The 22,671-nt window shown below is 41.6% G+C and overlaps 2 protein-coding genes across 3 annotated transcripts in view; both read right to left on the reverse strand.

The window, feature by feature from the left end:
* Positions 1–703: 703 nt before the first annotated feature.
* On the reverse strand, positions 704–7,021 carry LOC106573196 (fibroblast growth factor 6). Its single transcript, XM_014147981.2, has 3 exons — positions 5,833–7,021; positions 5,202–5,305; positions 704–3,619 (listed from the first exon to the last, which is right to left on the reverse strand). The coding sequence occupies exons 1-3, from the start codon at positions 6,170–6,172 to the stop codon at positions 3,443–3,445; spliced, it is 621 nt and encodes a 206-aa protein (XP_014003456.1). The 5' UTR covers positions 6,173–7,021; the 3' UTR covers positions 704–3,442.
* A 2,325-nt stretch (positions 7,022–9,346) lies between these two features.
* LOC106573195 (solute carrier family 45 member 3) overlaps positions 9,347–22,671 on the reverse strand; it is a 59,658-nt gene continuing 46,333 nt past the window's right edge. For both annotated transcript variants that reach the window (XM_014147980.2, XM_045696990.1), the window contains exons 4-5: positions 13,379–13,644; positions 9,347–13,048 (exon numbers count right to left, since the gene is read on the reverse strand). In XM_014147980.2, coding sequence (XP_014003455.1) covers positions 12,605–13,048; positions 13,379–13,644 — 710 coding nt within the window. In that variant the 3' untranslated portion in view covers positions 9,347–12,604. The remainder of the gene's footprint in view (positions 13,049–13,378; positions 13,645–22,671) is intronic.

Here is a 22,671-nt window from a genome sequence, read left to right on the forward strand (position 1 = left end):
TCCCAGTTAGGGACGTTTTTAAAGTACTGGACAGGTTAAATCTCTCTCTCTCTCGCTTGCTCACTCACACTCTCTCACACACACACACACACACACACACACACACACACACACACACACACACACACACACACACACACACACACACACACACACACACACACACACACACACACACACACACACACACACACACACACACACACACACACACACACACACACACACACACACACACACACACACACACACACACACACACACACACACACACACACACACACACACACACACACACACACACACACACACACACACACACACACAAAACTTCTGTCCAGTTTTTGTCCCCTGGCTTATCCTCCTATCCCTGAACACATCTGGAGTGTAGGGGACCAAATGGAACCATATTCTTCCCAAAACGTGGCGATATTTATTTTTGCCAGAGGGGGGAGCCCCAGCTGCACACACACATCAAGGTAATAGGAGTGTGCTAAAAATTGCAGTATAATCCTTGAAAGAGTTCAGTTTACTTATCAATTGCCACAAAGAAACACTCGCTGGCATATTTTATTTTGAATAGTGTATAATATACTTCTCAATCTAAAATACTCAGGGTGGCCTTGACAAAATCAATACATAGGAGGTTCCATCATATGCTAAATCCAGTTCACAATTGACATGAACCATAGGCATAACAACAACCCATATAAAACATGTTTTATTATTATTGCAGGAATACAGTTGACTGTTGTGCACAGCACATACGTACAAAAATAAAAGGAAAAACATTTTTTATATATTAGTATTCTTACTCGTCAACATATTTTTTCTCTCAGAAACAAATGATTGGAGAAGTCTGTTTTTCCAAACTAATTTACAATCATTTCAATAAATCGGAACTAAGGCAGAAGGTAAGGTATATGTTAAAAAAGACGAGGGGATTTAGAGGATGCACACTCCCCTCAGTGCAGGAATATAAAACTGAGCGAGAACACAAACTAAGGCTGCCGACACACAGGGTACACACAGACTCACTACTGGCACCTTCGCACAAGTTGGAGAGCCCGCAATGGATTGCATTGTAAGTTACTGTAGGCTTGAACACCATTTGAGTATCTAACACTCTTTGTGCAGCTTTAATGCATTTAGTACAAAGACTTGTGTGTAGGTCTAACAGGTGTACACTGAACTAGGTGCCCTTACTGACATAAGAAACCATTTTGACTGAGGCACAATTCTCACACATCTCTATTTCAGTTCATGTATTTGCTTGTTAATAATAATAATAGATTTATTTTATATAGCGCTTTTCATACAAAATCTCAAGGTTGTCCAGATAGTGTCCTGTTGTCCATATGGACCGGCAAAAAAAAACATGCATGATAAATACAATAGGATGTTGTTGCACCACCCAGATGAAATGAAACCATGAATCCTGCTACGTCATCCCAGAAAGACACATGCAAAACAGTAGAAAAGCTCGTTTTCATTCATTCCACAATCCTGAATAGATCATTATCAAGACATTTTTCAGTTACATTGTGACAATATAGGTAGGCTTGATCTGGTGCTATCTGTAGAGATAACTCTATTTGGAAGACTGAACAAAACTTCATGACGGCCCACATCCAAAACAGCCTTTGTGTTACATATTTTCATTGCCTGCCATCCTCTTTGTTTGCCATCCTCCATGTATACCATCTTCCTTGGAAGTAGTGCTTTGCTAGCACTGCACAGCAAGACAATTCCATTTTATTCCTGACTCAAGGTGAATTGATCTGATAACACCTCTGCTTTCTCTTTTGCTGTGGCAGATATAGAGTATGATGGGTGTACACGTGGATGCTTTCTGTGTTCCATCTCAACTAGACACTGCATCGAGCCTGCAGCCTGTCTCTTCCTACTACAAGTACTTGGGTGAAGGTAAGTACTAGCTCAAATCCATTTTACAGTTGGCTACCAATGAATGCTGTGTTGGAATAAGAACTGAACAGGTGTAAATGTAAAAGAGGTAAAAGATGACAACATTTCTTATGGATTTTACTCTGACGCACCAAACATACCTATAGCACTGTAATAACCAAAGATAAACCGTCTTTAAATCAGATTATGCCACTCTATTCCCAATAAGTCCATGCTCATTGCCCACCAGTCAAAGAGAGGTACAGAATCATCAAACCACTTACACCTAAAAATCACTGTATGTCATTCATGCAAGGTTTTCTTCGAGCTACATATCAACCATGAATAAATGAAGGAATAACAGAGTGAACATAGGTCAAAAGGGAAAAGAGATCCGGGTCAACCTGAACATCACGTGCCTAGACACAGTGAAAGAAGTCTATGACTCTGACCTTGGACTAAAATGGCTCCGGATGGGAGAGGAAGGATACTTCTGGAATCTCATGGCCATTGTTGAACAGCGCAACATTTACTGCAGAAATTGAGATACTGTAAGTGCAACAACAGAAATCGAACCAGCGCACAAGTTAAGGTTTCAACCCTCACCAGTTTCAAAAGGAATCAATCTGTTTGATTTCTACAGCAGCCTCCCTTTAGTCCAAGACCAGGCACATACACACATTTCAATCTGGTCTGACCATCTAGCCTCATAAAAGCCAGGATTGTCAAGCCCCCTAGGATGGTGGGTCTCCAGTTCTAGCTTCGCACATCAACGGCTATGAGCTCGGACACAGTCTCAATTAGTCTCTCAATTACTTGATTGATGTTATTCTGAAAAGAAAAGAAACTGAAGATACTTGGGCTAATGCCCTCTGGAGTGTATGAGGTTAGTGATGACCTGCGTGTTGTCCCTATTTCTGACTGAGGGGCGCATTTCTCACATGCAAGGGAAGGGGCCGGCAAGTAGGAATCAAAGGCACACACCATCTCATCACAAAGCAAGGAAACAAACAGGTGCTCTAGTTACCCTTACCATACAATGGTATAATGTTGACACAGAGGATGGAAAATGTCTAGTCCTTGATTGATAACGACAAAAGTTCAAAGTAAACAGGCATTCTTCTCAGTAGAAATTTCATGCACACATTTTTTTCATTCGGGGACGTGGCGCTTTGAGGTAATAAAAAGTATCCATTCCACTTCTAGAGGCTGAGCTGGCATCCACTGACAGGGCAAGGTCTCCACCAGTTATTGCAAGCACCCATATAAAGTGAAGGGGACAGACGAAGCTTCTCCACCCCTTATATAATACGAATTAAAATAACAAAAAATAAGCAGCAAATAATGGCATATCCATAAGTTGTAAAACAAAGTAAGCTACCGAAATGTACATACAAAAGACTGAATAAATACCATCATATATAGTGGTATTTCTTTCTTTTGCAGTCCATTTGTATTGGTGTATGCATGTATACAGTATAATGTTACCTGAAAAACAATCCACATGTGCAAATAAGTGAGTTATTGCCAGTTTTTCTCATATTCGGGGAAGGAAGTGTGTGACAGTCATGGCAGTGGTGGCCTTTTTGCCTCTCTTCAGACGGCCATGCTTGCTGAGAGCAATGTAGGAGCCTCTGTAAACGGAGGACTCATAGGCGTTGTAGTTGTTTGGCAGCATGCTCTCTCTGAACTTGCACTCATCATGGAAGACTGTCTGAAAATAGCAAAGGAGAAAAAGCCTAAGAAAATGCGTGGCCAGGTGTAGTTTCCCAGTTAGCAGTTTGATATGGTTGTACAGGATGCACAGATAAATACTTGCCATGCAATCATTTCATCCTCATCCGGGATTGGTTCACATGTAAACTAGGGGAGCCATGCACTAATATATTGGAGGACATTTGGGGCTGATAGCAGGCCATGAACCTGCAAACCTTTGTCTCTGAAGGCTAGCACATCTCTTGCTCAATCTAAAATTCATAAGAAACAAAAGTGTTTATAAGACCGTAAAACGTATGTACTTGAGGCGATATCTAACGAAAATTACATTTACCACATATTTTTTGAAAACTGGAATAGAAAACTTTAAATCAACTGAGATCATCTTGAAATATCATATTCATTCAATTTCAAAGGAAATTACAATGTGAATGGTGCTGTTTTGGAGTCATTTGTGCTATTGGGAACATGCTAACAGAGGCCCTACCACTCCCATACTTTGTGCTTGATAAAGACAAGGCTAAACTGCAGCTTACTGAACAAAAACAAATGTTGGTTTGCTTACTCCCTGGGTCTATTGACTTATTTTTGTGTATTAATAAGATGACGCAAATGTGAACAATCCCTTTAAACATCAATAACTGGGGTATTAAGCACAGATAGCACTGCTGTGCCACATATTTCTCACCCATATGGGTAATTAATTAGCATATTAACCGATGTGTTATTTGTGAAATTATTGATGTCAAAATGTTTTGAATTGCATACACTTTGTAAGTGTATTTTCTTGGTGACTGTGCGCAATTGGACAGCTGTGGGCCTTCTTGTGCGCACCTTGCACTTTGTTAATTGCTAATCGTGTTTGTTTAATTGTCTAAACAATTCTCTGACAATATTTTTCAGAGTATTTGTTGGATAGACATGTTTGAAAATGTTCTGCAATAATACGTTGTGAAAAGACGGGATGTGCTGGGACTTCCAACAAGACTGCCTGATGACGTCCGTCAGAGATACCCTAATGGAATCACTTTTGAAACCATCATTCCTGACTCTTGGTTCAATGTCCATAATCAAAGGATGCACTTCAATCAGTGATAGCCATAGCCTATAAGTGTAACCTAACATGTAAATAGGCCTAATATTCATCTTTAAAGGACTAATTGCATACAGTCCCAGGTCCCGATGACAGGTTCTGGAGTATCGGGGGGCTTTCCCTCGCACGCAGGGCCATATTACAGCGCGTGACACAATTATGCGTCTGTTAACCTCATCATTATAGCCGAAGGCAAATCGACCATGAACAGGCCCTTAGCTCATTTACTGCCTATCATTTCAAAAGAATGCATAATAAGATTGGGGGAACATCTCGTTAACAGTACCAAATAGCCTACCATTCCATTATCATATTTCTTCTCACATAATTCACAGCACACGTTCATTAAAATAGGCACACCCAATAGTTTATATGACATGCAAATAAAACCCGACCAGTCATAGCGTAAGTGCAAAGACCACTATTCTCGGAGCCATTAACAAATATTGCAGGAAAATAAATGGAATAGCCAACTGTGCACACCTACCGTTCCGTATAACCTTCCTCGGCTATTCATTGCGACAAACAGCTCACTCCTTACCCCATACAAGCTAACCACTCCTCGCTCTACCGTTGAGATCTCTATTAGACCTAATTGAACAAAATACCAGATATTAGATATTGGGAAAATACATCCGATCAGATAGGTACAAAATATGGTTCATAATGGTTATAGCATATGCTGTGCGTCTGTGGGTGTAACCTTGCAGATTGCTACGCAGGATGCCGAGTCTTTGTTCTATATAAATTCCCACGTTCAATTGTCGATATATGCTCAGAAATGTATAGGTTTAGGCTATCATGTAGGCTTAATAATTGCCCCTTTGGACGTACACGGTGACTGTTAGTTTCTGGGCCGCTGTAGGAGCCAGTGTAAAAATAGGTTGTTGTCTAAATACGTCCATACATTCATGTCATGTTTGAGATTAAGGAGATAGTTAGCACTGATGGATACTGTTTTTAATAGATTTGTCTTTGCTCTAGAAGACATTCAGTGCTCCCTTCGCGGCTGATGACATATCATGCAAAATGGGCTATAGATGCTGTTAGATCCATAATTATTGCCGACGGCCCCTTCATGTGATGTATATTGCGTTACATCTTTGGAAGCAACTCACTGTACTGGTTTTCATTATGTACACCATTTATCCTGCCGTCTGGGAGGACCTGAAGGTGAAACCCAATACCCACGTTGCAGTAGAGCCTCCGGACTCTTTTGATACCTAGCAAATAGTCACTCTCCCAGTTCAGGTCCGATCTCTCCCCCGAGATGCCCAGAATGGAGCGGGAGAAGAGGGTCTCCCATCTTTTCTCCAATAACGTTGCATTTGTCCTGCTTGGAATAGGATATGATGACACAATCCCCACTATGAACCCCAAGAGAACAATCGCAGTCAACGTCCAGTGCGTGCTGGCCTCGTAGGACATACTGATGAGGAACCTTTGCGCAATGGCCATCCGGTTTACCTTCGGGGCACGTGGTCAAAATGAATGGCCCTAAAAATACCACTCTTCTTGTTTTTCTTCCTTCGGCATGCTGGCAGAGGATTCTTTTTGGAACGCGGATCAGGGGTCTGGGCATGAGACGACAGCCCCAATGCAGAGGAGTAGAAATGGGAGTGCGCGTGGCAGTGCTTGAAATGGTGGCGGTGATGATTACCATGTTTTGCAGCTCCGCGCCTCCCTCTCTCTGTGGGCAACTCAGGCCGTGGAGAACACAACTCACCAAAACCCTGTTTCACCTTGCCAGGCTATCGCATCTCCAGATTACATCATGGTGAGTTCACTGCTGCCCCTTCGAATAATACAAGGGCGGAGGATGGGGAGAGTGAAGTTGCAAGCAAGCAAGAAAAGAGGCGCTGAACTGCAGTGCCAAGTCTGTGGAGAGTTCAACGGAACACTGTCACAGCGCCCGTGAAACCGAGGAAGGGAGAGATCTCATTGGGTGGCGTTAAGCAACTGCGGAACATGATGGACACTTTGGCAGCTCCCAAATTGGGTCGGTGGTCATATGTCTGACAGGCTGCTTCCTTATTTAGAAGGAAGGTGTAAAAACAGTCCACTTGTCACCGGAGAGCAATGGCACCCTTGGTTCAAGAACTTTCCCAACCAATTCTTATCTTAAAACACTTGAATAGGCTTACAATTAAAGTAAGATGCATTCATGAGCACAGTGGTGCGTAATTTAGCTACCCGAAACGTCTCTCCTAGACTATTCCTTCCCCTGAAACATAAATGCATATCATATTTTCTTTGTAATGATGACACCGTGGAGCATATGCCTATACGTCAGTGGCGCGCTTCCACCGGTCCCCTCAATGTCATCCAGTTGGTTGGGAATTCCAATAGATGGCGCTATTTCCAAGGTTTTAACTGTGCTTCATGCGCAACCATCATTGACCATAGTTCAAATCATTTCGACAGACTACAAAGTTGTTCTCAGTGACATACACAATCTCAGACAAGCATTTTACAATGCAGTACATTTATTTTGTATTTAAAAAAATCTATTTGGTGACTGCACAATACCCAAGCTGAGGCATTTCTATTCCAAATACAATTATATGATATTTCTGAAGGCTGAAAACACAAAGAACAACACATTTGGAGCATCAATTAAAACTGAGGACATAATAGCAGATTCATAATTATACAGTCCTCAGCAAATAGGACCAATGTGAATAGATCCCTGATTAAGTCTTATACACCCCAGCATATTTACAAAACTGTTTTGTCAATTAACCAAAGCCATCTTCTTAAATGTGACCCTTGGCACTTGCTATCTTGAAACCCAACTAACCTAAACACTGGGCATTTGGACACATAATTAAAGGACCACAACACTGTAGCTAAGTTATTGAAATTCAATGGTTACTTACACTACATGACCAAAAGTATGTGGACACCTGCTTGTCTAACATCTCATTCCAAAATCATTGGCATTAATATGGAGTTGGCCCCCCCCTTTGTTGCTATGACAGCCTCCACTCTTCTGGGAAGGCTTTCCACTAGATGTTGGAACATTGCTGCAGGGACTTGCTTCCATTCAGCCACAAGAGCATTAGTGAGGTCGGGCACTGATGTTGGGCGATTAGGCCTGGCTCGCAGTCGGCGTTCCAATTCATCCCAAAGGTGTTCAATGGGGTTGAGGTCAGGGCTCTGTGCAGGCCAGTCAAGTTCTTCCACACCGATCTCAACAAACCATTTCTGTATGGACCTTGCTTTCTGCACAGGGGCATTGCCATGCTGAAACAGGAAAGGGCCTTCCCCAAACTGTTGCAACAAAGTTGTAAGCACATAATCGTCTAGAATGTCATTGTATGCTGTAGCGTTAAGATTTCCCTTAACTGGAACTAAGGGGTCTAGCCCGAACTATGAAAAACAGCTCCAGACCATTATTCCTCCTCCACCAAACTTTACAGTTGGCTCTATGCATTCGGGCAGGTAGCATTCTCCTGGCATACGCCAAACCCAGATTCGTCCGTTGGACTGCCAGATGGTGAAGCGTGATTCAGCACTCCAGAGAACGCGTTTCTACTGATCCAGAATCCAATGGCAGTGAGCTTTACACCACACCAGCGGACACATTGCACATGGTGATCTTGGGCTTGTGTGCGGCTGCTCAGCCATGGAAACCCATTTCATGAAGCATCCAATGAACAGTTATTGTGTTGACGTTGCTTCCAGAGGCAGTTTGGAACTCGGTAATGAGTGTTGCAACCGAGGACAGATGATTTTTATGCGTTACGTTCTTCAGCAACGGGTGGCAACTTTCTGTGAGCTTGTGTGGCCTACCACTTCGCAGCTGAGCTGTAGTTGCTCCTAGACGTTTCCACTCCACAATAACAGCACTTACAGTTGACTGGGGCACCTCTAGCAGTGCCGAAATTTGACAAACTGACTTCTTGGAAAGGTGGCATCCTATGACGGTGCCACGTTGAAAGTCACTAAGCTCTTCAGTAAGGCCATTCTACTGCCAATGTTTGTATATGGAGATTGAATGGCTGTGTGCTCGATTTTATACACCTGTCAGCAACGAGTGTGGCTGAAATAGCCGAAATCCACTAATTTGAAGGGGTGTCCACATACTTTTGTATATATAGTGTATGTCTAACAAATATCAACAAAAGTAAATATAGGGGAAACTCAAAACAGAGAAACAATACAGTGGTTATAAATGATCCTGATGCAACAGTATTGACTACTTCCTGTTTACTAATAAATAATGATACAGAAGGTTGTTTACCATACTCTGCAAAGGTATTAGTCATCATGAAGACAGGCACATCCAGCAAAGTTGCTCCTTTACAACCAGAACTCATAGAGGAAATGGTCAGGATGAAACCAACAACTTAAAAGTGAAACAAAACCATGTGTTTAAATATTAATGTACTATTCTGCAAGGTAAACCAGGAAATCATCAACTTTGTGAGTTGAGTTGGATTCCTGACAACTTACAGTGCCGCAGTGAAATAATGATACGTAGTATAACTTTGCCATCCTATAGGGACAAATTGACAGCAGTCGAGATCAATATGCTATATGAGAGTAAGCAACCCACGATGAACGAGTGGGATGGAAGAATTTTCAAATAAATTATAGCGCTGAAGTCAAGATGTCTTTTACCTCATCTATACAAAATAATAATTTATTATTTTTTCAAAGAAATAGCTTTTGCCCTTTACACTTTTGACAGATGCAACAAAAATAATGCTAAATACTTTAATATGTGCTTATGATTTTTAAAAGAACAATAAATAAATAGTTATGTCCAAAAAATAAAAACATTTCTAGAGGCACTTGCAAAATGTTGCTATTTTCCCAAGGGGCTTGGCAGTATGTCCATATGCTCTACAGTACGTCAGATAAGTATTTATTTGTCTGTGTGCAGGGGGAATTTTCTCAAAGTCATCTGTTTTTTCCCCCAAAAAGTTACCATGTCTGTTTAGTAATTGGTTGTCAACGATGAGTGACGTGGTATTATCTTTCATTAACTGCCAATGAAATATTACAAAAAACAAGTTGATTTTGACCCAATTCTCAAAATGAGAGTATATATCCAATAGGGCCAACTGTATTTAGCCAATCTCATCATTGCATAAATGAGCTATTACATTATGTTTGGTTATTATACAGCCATATTTCTGATTGAAAGTCAGAAAGAGTAGGCAAATCATACACAGAATGCATATAACATAACATATTGATTGTAACACAAGCGTTTTACTAACAAAACCCCAATTTTGAAGAATAACTTAAGGCCACAATATATTTTGATTACTATTTAAATATACACTCAGTGGCCAGTGTATTAGGTACACCACCCCGTTCATGAAAATGGTTCGCTCCTACAGACAGTGAGTCATGTGGCCGTGGCTTGCTATATAAAGCAGGGAGACAGGCATCCAGGCATTCAGTTACTGTTCGATTGAACGTTCGAATTGGCAAAACGAGTGACCTAAGCGACTTTGAGCGTGGTATGATCGTTGGTGCCAGGTGCACCGGTTCCAGTATCTCAGAAACGGCCGGCCAGTGTCTAGGGTTTACCGAGAATGTTGCGACAAACAAAAAACCTCCAGTTAGCAGCAGTCATATGGGTGAATACAGCTCGTTGATGAAAGGTCGAAGGAGAATGACAAGAATCATGCAAATTAACATGCGGGTCACAAACAGGCAAATAACGGCGCAGTACAACTTGTCAGTCCTTGTCACGGATGGGCTATTGCAGCAGACCACCACACTGGATTCCACTCCTATCAGCTAAAAACATGAAGAAGCGTCTCCAGTGGGCACGCGATCACCAACACTGGACAATTGAGGAGCGGAGAAACATAGCCTGGTCTGACGAATCACAGTTCCTGTTGTGTCAGGATTTGGCGTAAACAGCATGAGTCCATGGCCCAATCCTGCTTGGTGTCAACGGTAACAGTTGAGCAAAGTTTCCATGCCCCGAAGAATTCAGGCTGTTCTAGAGGCAAAGGGGTGTCTGACCCAGTACTAAATGGTTGTACCTAATAAACTGGCCACAGTGTACAGCAGCAGATGAGATACAGAAAGTCTGTAGATTATAGCTATTATTTGTGTGCAGTATTCTGTTAGGTGACTGGAACCCCAGGAGTCATGTCATGTTGCCCTGCTCTCTCCACTGCACTATGAAATTCACACACACAAGTTTGTTTTACTATCCTTGTGGGGACCAAACAATTGATTCCCTAAACCTTAACATTAACTCTAAACCTAACCCTTACTCCTAACCCTAATTCTAACCCTAACCTCTAAATCAGCCTTTTCCCTTGTGGGGACCGGTGAAATGTCGCCACTTGTCCGAATTTTCCTTGTTTTACTATCCTTGTGAGGACTTCTGGTCCCCACAAGGATAGTAAAACAAACAACAACAAAAAACACACACACACCTTTTCACAGAGCCATGTTGACCTTCAAAAGAGATGTACGATACACAGTGAAAAGCATAACAAATATGACAGAACACAAAAAACTGTCATCTTGCATACCAAAACTATTTTCAGTAACCCAGTTCACTGTAATGCTGCAGTGTTGCTAGTATGACTTTTTGGTATTTTGCTCATGGGAATATTAATGGAGTTTCCAAAAAGAAGTGTACCTGAATTTTTTACAGCATTGGTTAATTCACCTCATTTACTTTCCTAGTGTCATTTCAGATTGAACGTGATAATGGCAGTAGAAATGATGTAATAAATAGCACAATATGGCACTGTCTGAAATTTCTAGAAAAGAGGTGACTATCCTGAGATGACAGACTTCAAACAAAAATGCAATGATGCCATTGAGCCACTTCATTCTAACAACACCACAGTTACACAGATGACCTCACCCAAACAGGTTGCATAAGAAATTCCCATAGGAATATAAATATATGAATTTGTATACAAAATATATACAGTAAACCTGTTTATTACCAAAAACCATCCAAATCTAGGGGCCAGTTACCCTTAACATTCCCAATTTTTCTATTCGCAGTTTCTTGACGAACAAGTCCAATGGTCTCATTTGACTTATCACGTGTGTGATAACATGTATGTTTCGGTAAGCAATGCATAATCCACCCATTGTGACTGCAAGCACAACCTGGCTGAGAATAACAAACAGACAGAAATGCCCATACATTAGCAGCATGGAGCTATGTGAGCCCAGAACCTTTCCCAAGCAGGTGATGGGCTCTCCAGATTGGGTATTTTTCTCTCTTGGCCAGTCTGCATGAGAAGTGGGCAATAATCTCCTGTTGACTTTGACTAAGGGCTGGATTCGATCCATATTGCAGAAGTATCGCGGAAGATCCACATTATAGGCAATGTTCCCGCATTCCGCATTCACGGTAAACGCTGTTGGCTTAATCGGAAATTACCTTTACATTTTAACACAGATCTTCCGTAGTACGGATTGAATCCAGCCCTAACAGCAGACTGTTTTAAAGATATAGCATTGACACACTCCTCACATAGATGAGAGTGAAATGGTAATAAATCTGTATTCCAGTTGTCTAAGGGCTGATGGAGTCCGATCATGCTGTGAAGCTAGCTGTACCTGAGGAGAAGGAGAAATGACCCTTCTGAGAGGCCATCTACGTGTCTGATAGGAACAAGGTGAGAGACACTCTAAATACACAGACACAGTCTCTCTCGTAGACACAGTAACTAGCTGCAGTAAATTCTGGAGGGAACAATTGTCATGGGTATACATTTTTCTTTCATTCCTGCCGCACACATACACACAAACGTATAAACGGGCTGCCTCATTGCAATCCATTGGTAATGCCATGGCAACGGTCAGCGAAGACACTGGAGCGTTGCAAGCGCAGGGAGTGGTAGTGCAGCCAGGGGTGCATTCCTTCACCCTTGGTTCCTGATTCTTTCAGCTCTTGAGGTCCTTTTGGTCAAAGATGATGTTGTTGGCCAGATAGATGGCGATGATGCCGAAGATGGCGGAGGAGGCCATATAGGCAGTGACGGATTTTGTGAACTGAACGATCATGCCCATGAAGAGAGTGGGAAAGACCTGAGAGAGGAGGAAGGTGCTATCCAGGATGGCAAAGTCCAACCCTACGCCACGCTTCTCGTAGCCCTCTGGCTCATCCTGCTCGGGGCCCGTGGCTTTATGGGACGACCCATCCTGGTCGTGGGGAGGGGGGTAGTAGTCTGAGCCGTCTTGGCTGAAGAAGGCATGCCCGTTGGTGCCCCCCAGTTTGTGGGCCAGCCCCCCCTCCTCGGCCACAGCTGTCAAATGGGTGATCGAGTCCTGCTTGATCACAATCCCGTACTTAAGCAAGTTTTTTGTTTTCTTTTTTGGCATGTAAACCTGAAATGCAAAGAGAGATAAGTAAATTCAATACACAGTCTAGGGTTAGGCAGTGTGTGCAAGGGAGTCTGTTTGTGTAGGGCTGGACTGGGTATGTGTACAGAGGGAGGGAGAAAAATGATATGACTATGACCACGATGTGAGCGTTTGTTTGTATTGGAACATACATGGCTGTTTACTCAGCCCTGATACATGGCTGTTGACTCCTACGGCATCTAAAGGAGTCAACAGAATTGTATCACAGTTAAAATATGATTTCATATGTACACTATGCTCAGGAAGTACAGGGCCCACAGAGTACTGTATGTATGTGTGCCTTTCTGTCCTTACCTCCATTTCCTTGTGGTAGTGGCAGGTGAGGGTGTACGGCAGCGTCTGCAGCGTGGCATAGGCAAAGCCGGTCAGAGCCGACATCACAGTGACCAGGACCACACTCTTGGACATACAGATGACCAGGGCAGAGATGGTGAAGCTCACCATGCTGCTCAGGTAGACCCGGCGCGAGCCAAAATGGCGGACCAGTCGGCTCATGAGCAGGGAGAAGACAGTAGAGGTAGCACACTGCAGGAACAGGCCCAGGCTGCCCATTCGGATGCCTGCAAGACAGGATTGAAGTTGTGGTAACAAATGAAGATACAAGATTATGTAATATCAATTATGTCCCTAACATTTATGGGTACAATAATTCTACATGATTATAATTCTAGTTAGTTAACTAGCTAATCGTCCTAGATTCATGCATAGACAAACAGACACAACCCAAGAACAAGGTCAAACATACAGTACTATAACACCACAACAGGTTGTGGTTGCAAATGCAAAATACGACCAGTAACCTCACCCGGACACTTACTATTAAAAATTACCCCTGTAGGAGCCGGCTTTATGATTGAAGTTATTAGTGGGGGTGTTCCATTTCACAGTCTCGACAACACATGATACTTCAATCGTGTTTAAAGATGCAGAACACTTCACCACATGTAGAAGTGTTTAGAAACAGATTATATTCTTATTTACAATAACAGTGACTCCAAAATGACAGAATATATTATTTACCATTAGTTTCTATTGGGCACAAAATAATCTGAAACGCACACAAAAAAAAGCTAACGCATCCAGTCACAAGCTTAATGTAGTCATTGTGTGCTAGGAATATGGAACCTTTACTACTTTAATACACATAACTACATTTTTACCAATACTTTTGGTTCCCCAAAATGGAGGGTCTATGTACAAAAAGTGCTGTAATTAAAGGTGACAGTCTGCACTTCGACCTCATGGTCATGCATCATTTCAAATCCAAAGTGCTGGAGTACAGAGCCAAAACAACAAAAATGTGTCAATGTCCTAATCAATGATCCCTCAAAAAAAATGCGGCTGTGAGCAAATGTCATGTCTGCTCCGCGCAAACTTGAACGTTGTGAAAATCCTGCGCAACTTCCAGTGCGCGTTTACTGTGAACACTGAGGCTGTACCCGCTTTAAGTTACCGTTTTAACAGCGGCCATGCAAGCTGCTGTGGCTATTGGATCATAATGTAGGCCTACCATCACAGTCTAGTTCAAAGTAAATGGTATAGATCCACTTGGCTATTGGATCATAATGTAGGCCTACCATCACAGTCTAGTTCAAAGTAAATGGTATAGATCCACTTGGCTATTGGATCATAATGTAGGCCTACCATCACAGTCTAGTTCAAAGTAAATGGTATAGATCCACTTGGCTATTGGATCATAATGTAGGCCTACCATCACAGTCTAGTTCAAAGTAAATGGTATAGATCCACTTGGCTATTGGATCATTATGTAGGCCTACCATCACAGTCTAGTTCAAAGTAAATGGCACAGATCCATTCATGGCAGTGGTCTATTTGCATATAAGCCTACTGCATCTCTGATTGGTTATGCCGCACCGGTCTGTGTAAAGAATGGGCTGAGTTGTGTGTTAATGCAATAGAATCCTACTCCGATGCGTGCTGCCTACAACAAAATCTCTTGCGTAGCTAGTTTTGCATACTAAGTCTTGCATAGCTCATTTTGTTTCGGTATGTTGCATTGAAAGTTCTAATATTGTGTTGATTCGATCACAATTGTCACAGTAAAGGGAAACGTTGATAGTGTTAACTAACATGGAAAACTCTAGAAAGTTGAGTGAAGTTCAATCTCGTGCTTCTCTCCATGTGCTGCTACTGTATTTCTTCTGAACGGCCGTTTCGGGGCTACTGCGCACACACACATCTTAGAGGGAACATTGGTCCCAATACTTTTGGAGCTTACTTCGTATTATAAATTGGGTTGTTCAAGCGCTGAATGCTGATTGCCTGACAGCCGTGGTATATCAGACTATACCACGGGTATGACAAAACATTTATTTTTACTGCTCTAATTACATTGGTAACCAGTTTATAATAGCAATAAGCCATTTTAGGGGTTTGTGGTATATGGCCAATAAACCATGACTAAGGGCTGTATCCAGGCACTCCGCGTTGCATCGTGCTGAAGAACAGCCCATAGCCATGGTATATTGGCCATATACCACACCCACTCGTGCCTTATTGCTTAAGTATATTGTACCACTCAGGTCTGTGAGGATTTTAAAGACCAGAAAACAATTGGTTTGTCAGCAAACAGTTGAGTCAGAAAAAAGTTTGACCGGACTTTATCAGAAACCATCACAGACCAAATTAACCTTAAATAAATCCTGAGTGAGAGCTCTGCGGGTGAGACAGGAGGAGGCCCGTGTTTGTGAGGCGGTGTCTCTTGCTCCGGTCTCACCAGACCTGGGTTCAAATACTATATGATATTCTTTCAAATAGTTCATCTGTGCTTGATTGAGTATGCCTGGCTTAATGGACCAATAGAATAGTCCCCAAACTGCAAACCCCACCCATATTGCACTTCAGGTAAGCTAGAGCAAACACTCCAAGTATTTGAAAGAAGAGGTGCAGACTCCTCAGCACAAATACTGTATGTCTGAAACTCAGTTTGTTCTACCTTCCCTAGTCTATATGGCATCACAGGGAGGGTGGCCTACAACTAGTATGGAAAGGCGGCTGCCTGAGCCAACTTTATTTGTAGTATTTAAAGCGGTTTGATATTACTGTTAGCTGTAAGGGGCCGATTTAGACTTAGGAAATGTACACCTTCATACGCACACCTTTCCTACACACTTCTCAGTAGTTGGTATTCAGACACCTAATGCAGTCGCGTAATGCGCTCTACAGATGTGGCTACCTTTCACATACTGAATACATTTAATTCAACCGCTGAACACCCTCCGACTTGCTGGCCAACAGATTTTCTCGTGGCATTTCATTCGAATGGGTTTTCAGTACATTTATCTTATTTAGCCATCCCCTTAAATACGGTGTACCTTTAATTAGAATTTTGTTGACAGACTGACTAAAATACATTGAGAGAATGTACGTGGTCTTCCTCAAAGGGAACTTTTGAACCTTGTAAAGAGTGCCTAAGCTACTTTTTAATGTTGTACCAAAGATGACTGCTATGGTGTGTGGTCATCCACACCCCCTCCCAAAATGGCTGCTGTGCCATTTCTTCCCCTTGCATTACTTGACATAGATCCAGAAGTCCAGAACTGGCATAGTCCTTGAAACTGGCATAGTCCAATGAAAGACAGCCATCTAAATATATGTATATTTGTCTCTGTTTCAGCACCAACTGATAGATTGAAAAATACTTTGATCTTGTAGATTATTTAGGCAAATGTTAGGGTTAAGAAAGTATGTACAAAAAATTGCCTATATTGATGAATCAAAAATACAGTGCTTTGATTCATCCTGAAAGTTGCCATATTCAAGTTCAATCCATGACATATTGGAAGGTGGACAAAAGTGTACAATAGGGGTTGAACAATAATCCTATAAATCTACCCTAATTCTCACTAATCATGGAACTGTATGACAACGGTCCAGTCGTCATGAACGTGTACCGGGCTCCAGGTTTAAGCTGCTACGTGTGGTCTGAGTTCCATAATGATTCAAATAGGCTACATGTCCCAAATGTTCACAACATTAGCCTAATATGATCCACTAATGCTAGCGACCCTCAGGAACAGGAAATAAAGCTAAACGGAGTGGAATGGAATGATCCAAAATGTAGGATACAAATTGAGCTAGGTTTCCATCCAATTGGCAACAGATTTTTATGTGGATATAAAACTATCTGCATAAAGAAAATATGCACATTTTCCTGCCAGTGGTGTGTTTCCACCAAACGAACTTGTTGCGGATAAAAATAAGTGCGTGATGAGGTAGTGCACACAAAATGTAAATTTTCACGCAAGTTTTCATGTTCCGAATAAAAATCGAAAGTTCAAAGCATTTTAAACTTGTTACATAAAAATGTTTCTTTAAATAACAAATGTGCCTACTCTGGTCTTGGCACTTGCTCTCTAGCCAACAGCTCACAGATACAGTGCAGGTAGTCTGTGTGGGTACGCTAGTCTACATGATGAGATTATTATGGATATTATTATGGATATTTTTATTTGTCAAACGGCAGTCAATCATTGATCATCATGTCACCAGAATAAGACCCTAGATATTTATTGGAAAGCAGCATCAAGCTCATCACTGTGCCCTTTCACCACTCTGTGAAATTTATCATAATTTATTTAATCTGTAGCCTAATAATGTTGAATGAACAAATTGGCATCTATAACATTTTACCGAGACTTCCTGTTTCCATCACAGCTGTCTGTATTTTTTTTTTTACTGTATGACTTTACTCGCATAAAAGCTGTGGATGAAATGTGGTTACTGACGGTGACTCCCGATAGTGGTTAATATTTAACATGATACAAATTGTAAGATAAAACTGAGAAAAGCCCAGGCATATAATTAAACATTCTAAAGCACATAAATCAACTCGGCAGGTTCGGCACTGCTTGGGTCTCCAAATTTCATCCCGGCAAATTATGAGGGCATACAATTAAAATTCTGAACAACGGCACAGCTATTTATAGCTTACTTCACTGTGGAATAGAGGCTGTAATACATGACCTGTTGATTTGATTTTCAGTTTGCTTCCATATGACTGGTTTCACATTCGTTCTCAGGGATCATAAGGAAAAATTATCTAAAACAATCGCTAAATGTATTTACAATCCCTTTCTCCAAACAGATTACTAATTTACCTAGGTCTTATCAATAGCTGACACTGGTGGAGGCTCTTCAGAGGAGGAAGGGGAGGACCATCCTTCTCAATGAATTTCATAAAAATAAAATGTTTAAAACATTTAAAAATATACTTTTTAGATACAACTATACTAAATATATTCACGTTACCAAATCATTTATTAAAACACACTGCTTTGCAATGAAGGTCTACAAAGTAGCCTCAACAGCACACTGTAAGGTAGCACCATGGTGTAGCCGGAGGACAGCTAGCTTCAGTCCTCCTCTTGGTACATTGACTTCAATACAAAACCTAGGAGGCTCTTGGTCCTCACCCCCTTCCATAGACTTACACAGTAATTATGACAACTTCCGGAGGACGTCCTCCAACCTATCAGAACTCTTGGAGCATGAACTGTCATGTTGTCAGAGAATTAATATATTACTGAAAGCATTAGCTACAGCTAAAATGTAGTGAGTAGTTGACTCAAAGAGAGAGAAAGACAAAAGTTGAACAGGTTATGACTATCCAACACAACACTGGAACTCTTCCAAGTCAAGGGAACCTTTGGTTTTATAAATTTATTTCAACCAGGGCCTGCTGGTGAACTGCTAAATTGCTTACTGACTATACACTAATGTTACTGCATGATTGTATTAGCTACATTGACTAGGACGTTACTATGGCTAATATGGTGACAACGATGTAGGCTGTGTGTAGCGGTTTGGCTTAGAAAGGTTTTTTCGCCTGGTCACATACAGCTGATGTGTTGTACATTGAAGTCCACAAGTGAAGGGGAAAGGTGAGAGGAGGTGAGCGCATAGATGTGAGAAGGAATACAATGTGGCTGCTATGAAAGCAAACTGTGTTTACGCGTGATCAGGGGGTATTCATTCCGCCGATTCTGTGGAAAAACATTTCTTGAACGGAAGCAAATGAAACGGGGATAAAAATACCTGACTTTGTCCAATAGAAACTCTTGTTTGCAACTGTTGAACTAATGATTACACCCTATATCAGCTAGATGCAGGCAAGAGTGTGCAAGGCGGTATTGAATGTGTCACTTCTCTCGATCTGTGTGCACCTATGTTGTAAACTTTAATTTAAAGGCTAGGTTGTAGCAACCTCATGATGGGTAAAGGGAACATTTGAGTATCATGTAGTAGCCTAAACCTATTGATGTTACATTAAACTGGGTGAATGGAATATGAATGACAATAATAGAAATAAGGCCATGCTCATGAAAAAAATAAATTGTCCTGCCAAATCATAAACGGCACTGACCGCCACTGGCTGATACTGGCGTTTGCCCATGTTTAAATTAATAGTCAGAATATGAATAGAGACATCTCTGCATGGTCTGGTGAAGTGTAATTATGAGAAAATTTACAAGGAGGTTGAACGAGATTTAAACAGTTTGGGAGAAGTTGCCTGCTTCTTTACAAACTAGGATCGCTTCCATAAAGATGAATGTTTTGCCACGTATTAGTTTCCTGAGCATGATGATCCCACTGCCTCCCCCAGTAGGCTATTGGGTAATGATTGATAAACATATACGTACATACCTTTGGAATGGCAAACATCCGAAGATTAGGTTTGAGGTGTTACAACGACAGAAGTGTAATGGTGGACTTGCATTACCAAATGTTTGTATTTACCACCAATCTTGATCAGTCTACATCAGTCTCTTGGAGAACTATTGAGGAAGAACTTGTTTCACCTACTAGATTGCAGGATGTGTTATTGTCTGGTATATCTAATAGGAAATGCATGCTGTATTTTGGTCCTATCATTTCTAACACAATAGAGAATTTTAGGAAGGTTGAGAAGTGTGTAGGTGTTAACTGGAAATGACATCTCCATACCCCTCTATGGCATAACAAGGCTATCACTTCCTGTAATAAACCGTTAGAGTCTAGAGCCTGGTCTGCAAAAGGGGTCAACAATCTAGGGGATATATTTGGATTTATTTGATTTATTTAACCTTTATTTAACTAGGCAACTCAAAGGGTCTTCTTAGTTTCCAGGAACTTCGTCTTCGTTTTGATTTGCAAGGGTCGTCATTCTTTCTATATTCTTAAGACTACAGTCAGAGCTTTGTGCCTGTGGGGTTCCATGGGGTACAAGTGTGGGAAGGCACCCGGTGACAGAGTGTTCCAGTCCAGAGGTTTTGTGTCTGCTATTTCTTCTCATCTTACAACGATTAAAGCAGAAAGATCTCTCAATGGTTAAAGCATGGGTAGATAATTCGGCTGTCGATGATGAGGCTATTGATTGGGAGAATGTCTGGGAGAATATATTTCACTCATCAAAGAACCCGAACCATCAATTCATTCATTTTAAACTTTGTCATAGATCGTACTGGACACCACTTGTAAGATTTTATGCAAAACAGACCCATCCTGTGACCTATGTAACCTCAATACACTTGGCACATACAAACATATGATATGGAATTGTCCTGAGGTTTATGAGTTTGAGGAAGGTGTTGTATATTCTCTCTGACATGATTGATAAAACTGTACCCCTTGAACCAATTACGCTGTTGCTTAACGATGACACAGGTATGCAGCTGAATGAGAAACAGCTAAAAGTTTGGCTGGCTGGGTTGACTGCTGCCAAAAAACGTGTTGTTCAGCGCTAGTTGTCACCACATGACCTTAATATAAGGAAATGGCTAGCATACTTTCAGGACGTAATTATGTTGGAGTTATCCACTGCTTGTATGAATAAAGCCAGACCTAGCACTCTGGAAACATGCAAAGTAGCCGCCTCAGAAATCTCTAAACTGTTGGATGTGATGTAAAATGCTTACTTGATGGCGTTGTATTAGCAAATTGACTTTGCTGTGTATATTCTAGTGTAGTACGTGTTGTTTATTTTAATTTGATTAAAAAAAGGGGTATGTTTGGAATGGGTGGGAGGGTATGTAAGTAAAACAATATATTTATATTAAAAAATTGGGGGAAAAGTGTCATTGTAGTTTTATGGTTGGATTGCCCTTTTGACCCAATAAAAAACAATTGTTCACAGAAAATAATATGCGTAGAGAGAAAAGTGCATAAAAAGGGAATTAAGTTTCATTTATGCACACATAACTCAGGTTTGAATTCCCCCCTAAGTGCATAGGACACAAGTTCAGCAACATGGCAGCTAATATTACATGGGAAAAGGATGTGGATCGACTAGCTGTTTGAAAGCAAAGGACCAAGACCACATTACAAACACTGCATGAGATAGTGGACTAGCTTTAACCAGCATTGGAAGTTCAGGGTATACAATCAAATTTGCACTGAGGATAAACCACATTGTGGTGAAAAAGGTAATCTCAATTATGGGGTGTTGTAGTAAATACTGTGTTATGGCTGCTTTGCGTGATGTACTGTTGTCTCTACCTTCTTGCCCTTTGTGCTGTTGCCTGTGCCCAATCATGTTTGTAGCCTGTTTTGTGCTGCTACCATGTTGTGCTGCTGCCACGTTGTGTTGCTACCATATTGTTGTCATGTTGTGTTGCTACCATGCTGTGTTGTCATGTGTTGCTGCCATGCTATGTTGTCGTCTTAGATCTCTCTTTATGTAGTGTGTGGTGTCTCTCTTGTCGTGATGTGTGTTTTGTCCTATATTTGTATTTAATTTATTTATATTTTTAATCCCAGCCCCCGCCCCCGCAGGGTAGGCCGTCATTGTAAATAAGAATTTGTTCTTAACTGACTTGCCTAGTTAAATAAAGTTTAAATACAATAAATACAATTCAAATAACTTAAATAAATATGTCAGGCTTCAGACTTTTGTGCTTGGCCTCTGCCCTGTACCTGAATGAACATGCTCTTTGTACACTGATTGTTTGACATTAATGCACTGTGAGTGTGACATTCCTCCTTGTCCTGCAGGCATGGGAGGGAGGGATGGGGGTGGGTGGGAGGGAGGGTTGGGGGTGGGGGAGAAGCAGGAAGCCTTGCAGAGCTCCACTACACACAGAGAACAGACCTGGGAAACTTCTCAGTGTGGGAGAAGGTTTCTTTCTTTTTGTCCCTCTCACCATTAGTTTTTCTCTCACTTTGTCTCTCTCATCTCTGTTTTTCTGCTGCGAGTCTGGGGTATTATGTCAGTCAGATTCAACGCAGTTTGAAGTTTGAAGGTCTTCTTTTACACTGATCATCATCTCCTCATCCAATAAAGCTATGCAATATTATAGGGGATTAGGAACCAGACTCTTAATGCACACTTTATTACCAGGGAGAAAGGTACAGTGACTGGAAACTCTAGGTAATATTATGGCAACACCGAAGCTTGCTCCTCTGCCCGACTACCTCCCACCTGTGCCATTGGAATGTGCACGCATCCGGCCCAGCTGTGGCGGAGGGAGCTGTCCAAGCCGGCAAAGCAGCTGAGTGGCCAGGTGGTGAAGGTGCGGACTGAGGACAGGAGTGGCAGGGTGAACTGGACTGGGGCTGTCTGCACTTTGAGGCCTCACTAGTAGGTTGGG

Source organism: Salmo salar, chromosome ssa16 (genome assembly GCF_905237065.1).
Source record: "Salmo salar chromosome ssa16, Ssal_v3.1, whole genome shotgun sequence".
In the NCBI taxonomy this organism is placed as follows: Eukaryota; Metazoa; Chordata; class Actinopteri; order Salmoniformes; family Salmonidae; genus Salmo; species Salmo salar.

Coding starts and splice junctions, on each gene's coding strand:
- LOC106573196 (XM_014147981.2), bottom strand. CDS start 6,172: ATGGCCATTGCGCAAAGGTTCCTCATCAGTATGTCCTACGAGGCCAGC. Junction 5,306..5,832: donor ACATAATGAAAACCAGTACA/GTGAGTTGCTTC, acceptor TTGTTCAATTAG/GTCTAATAGAGATCTCAACG. Junction 3,620..5,201: donor GAGGAAGGTTATACGGAACG/GTAGGTGTGCAC, acceptor TGCTATTTTCAG/ACAGTCTTCCATGATGAGTG.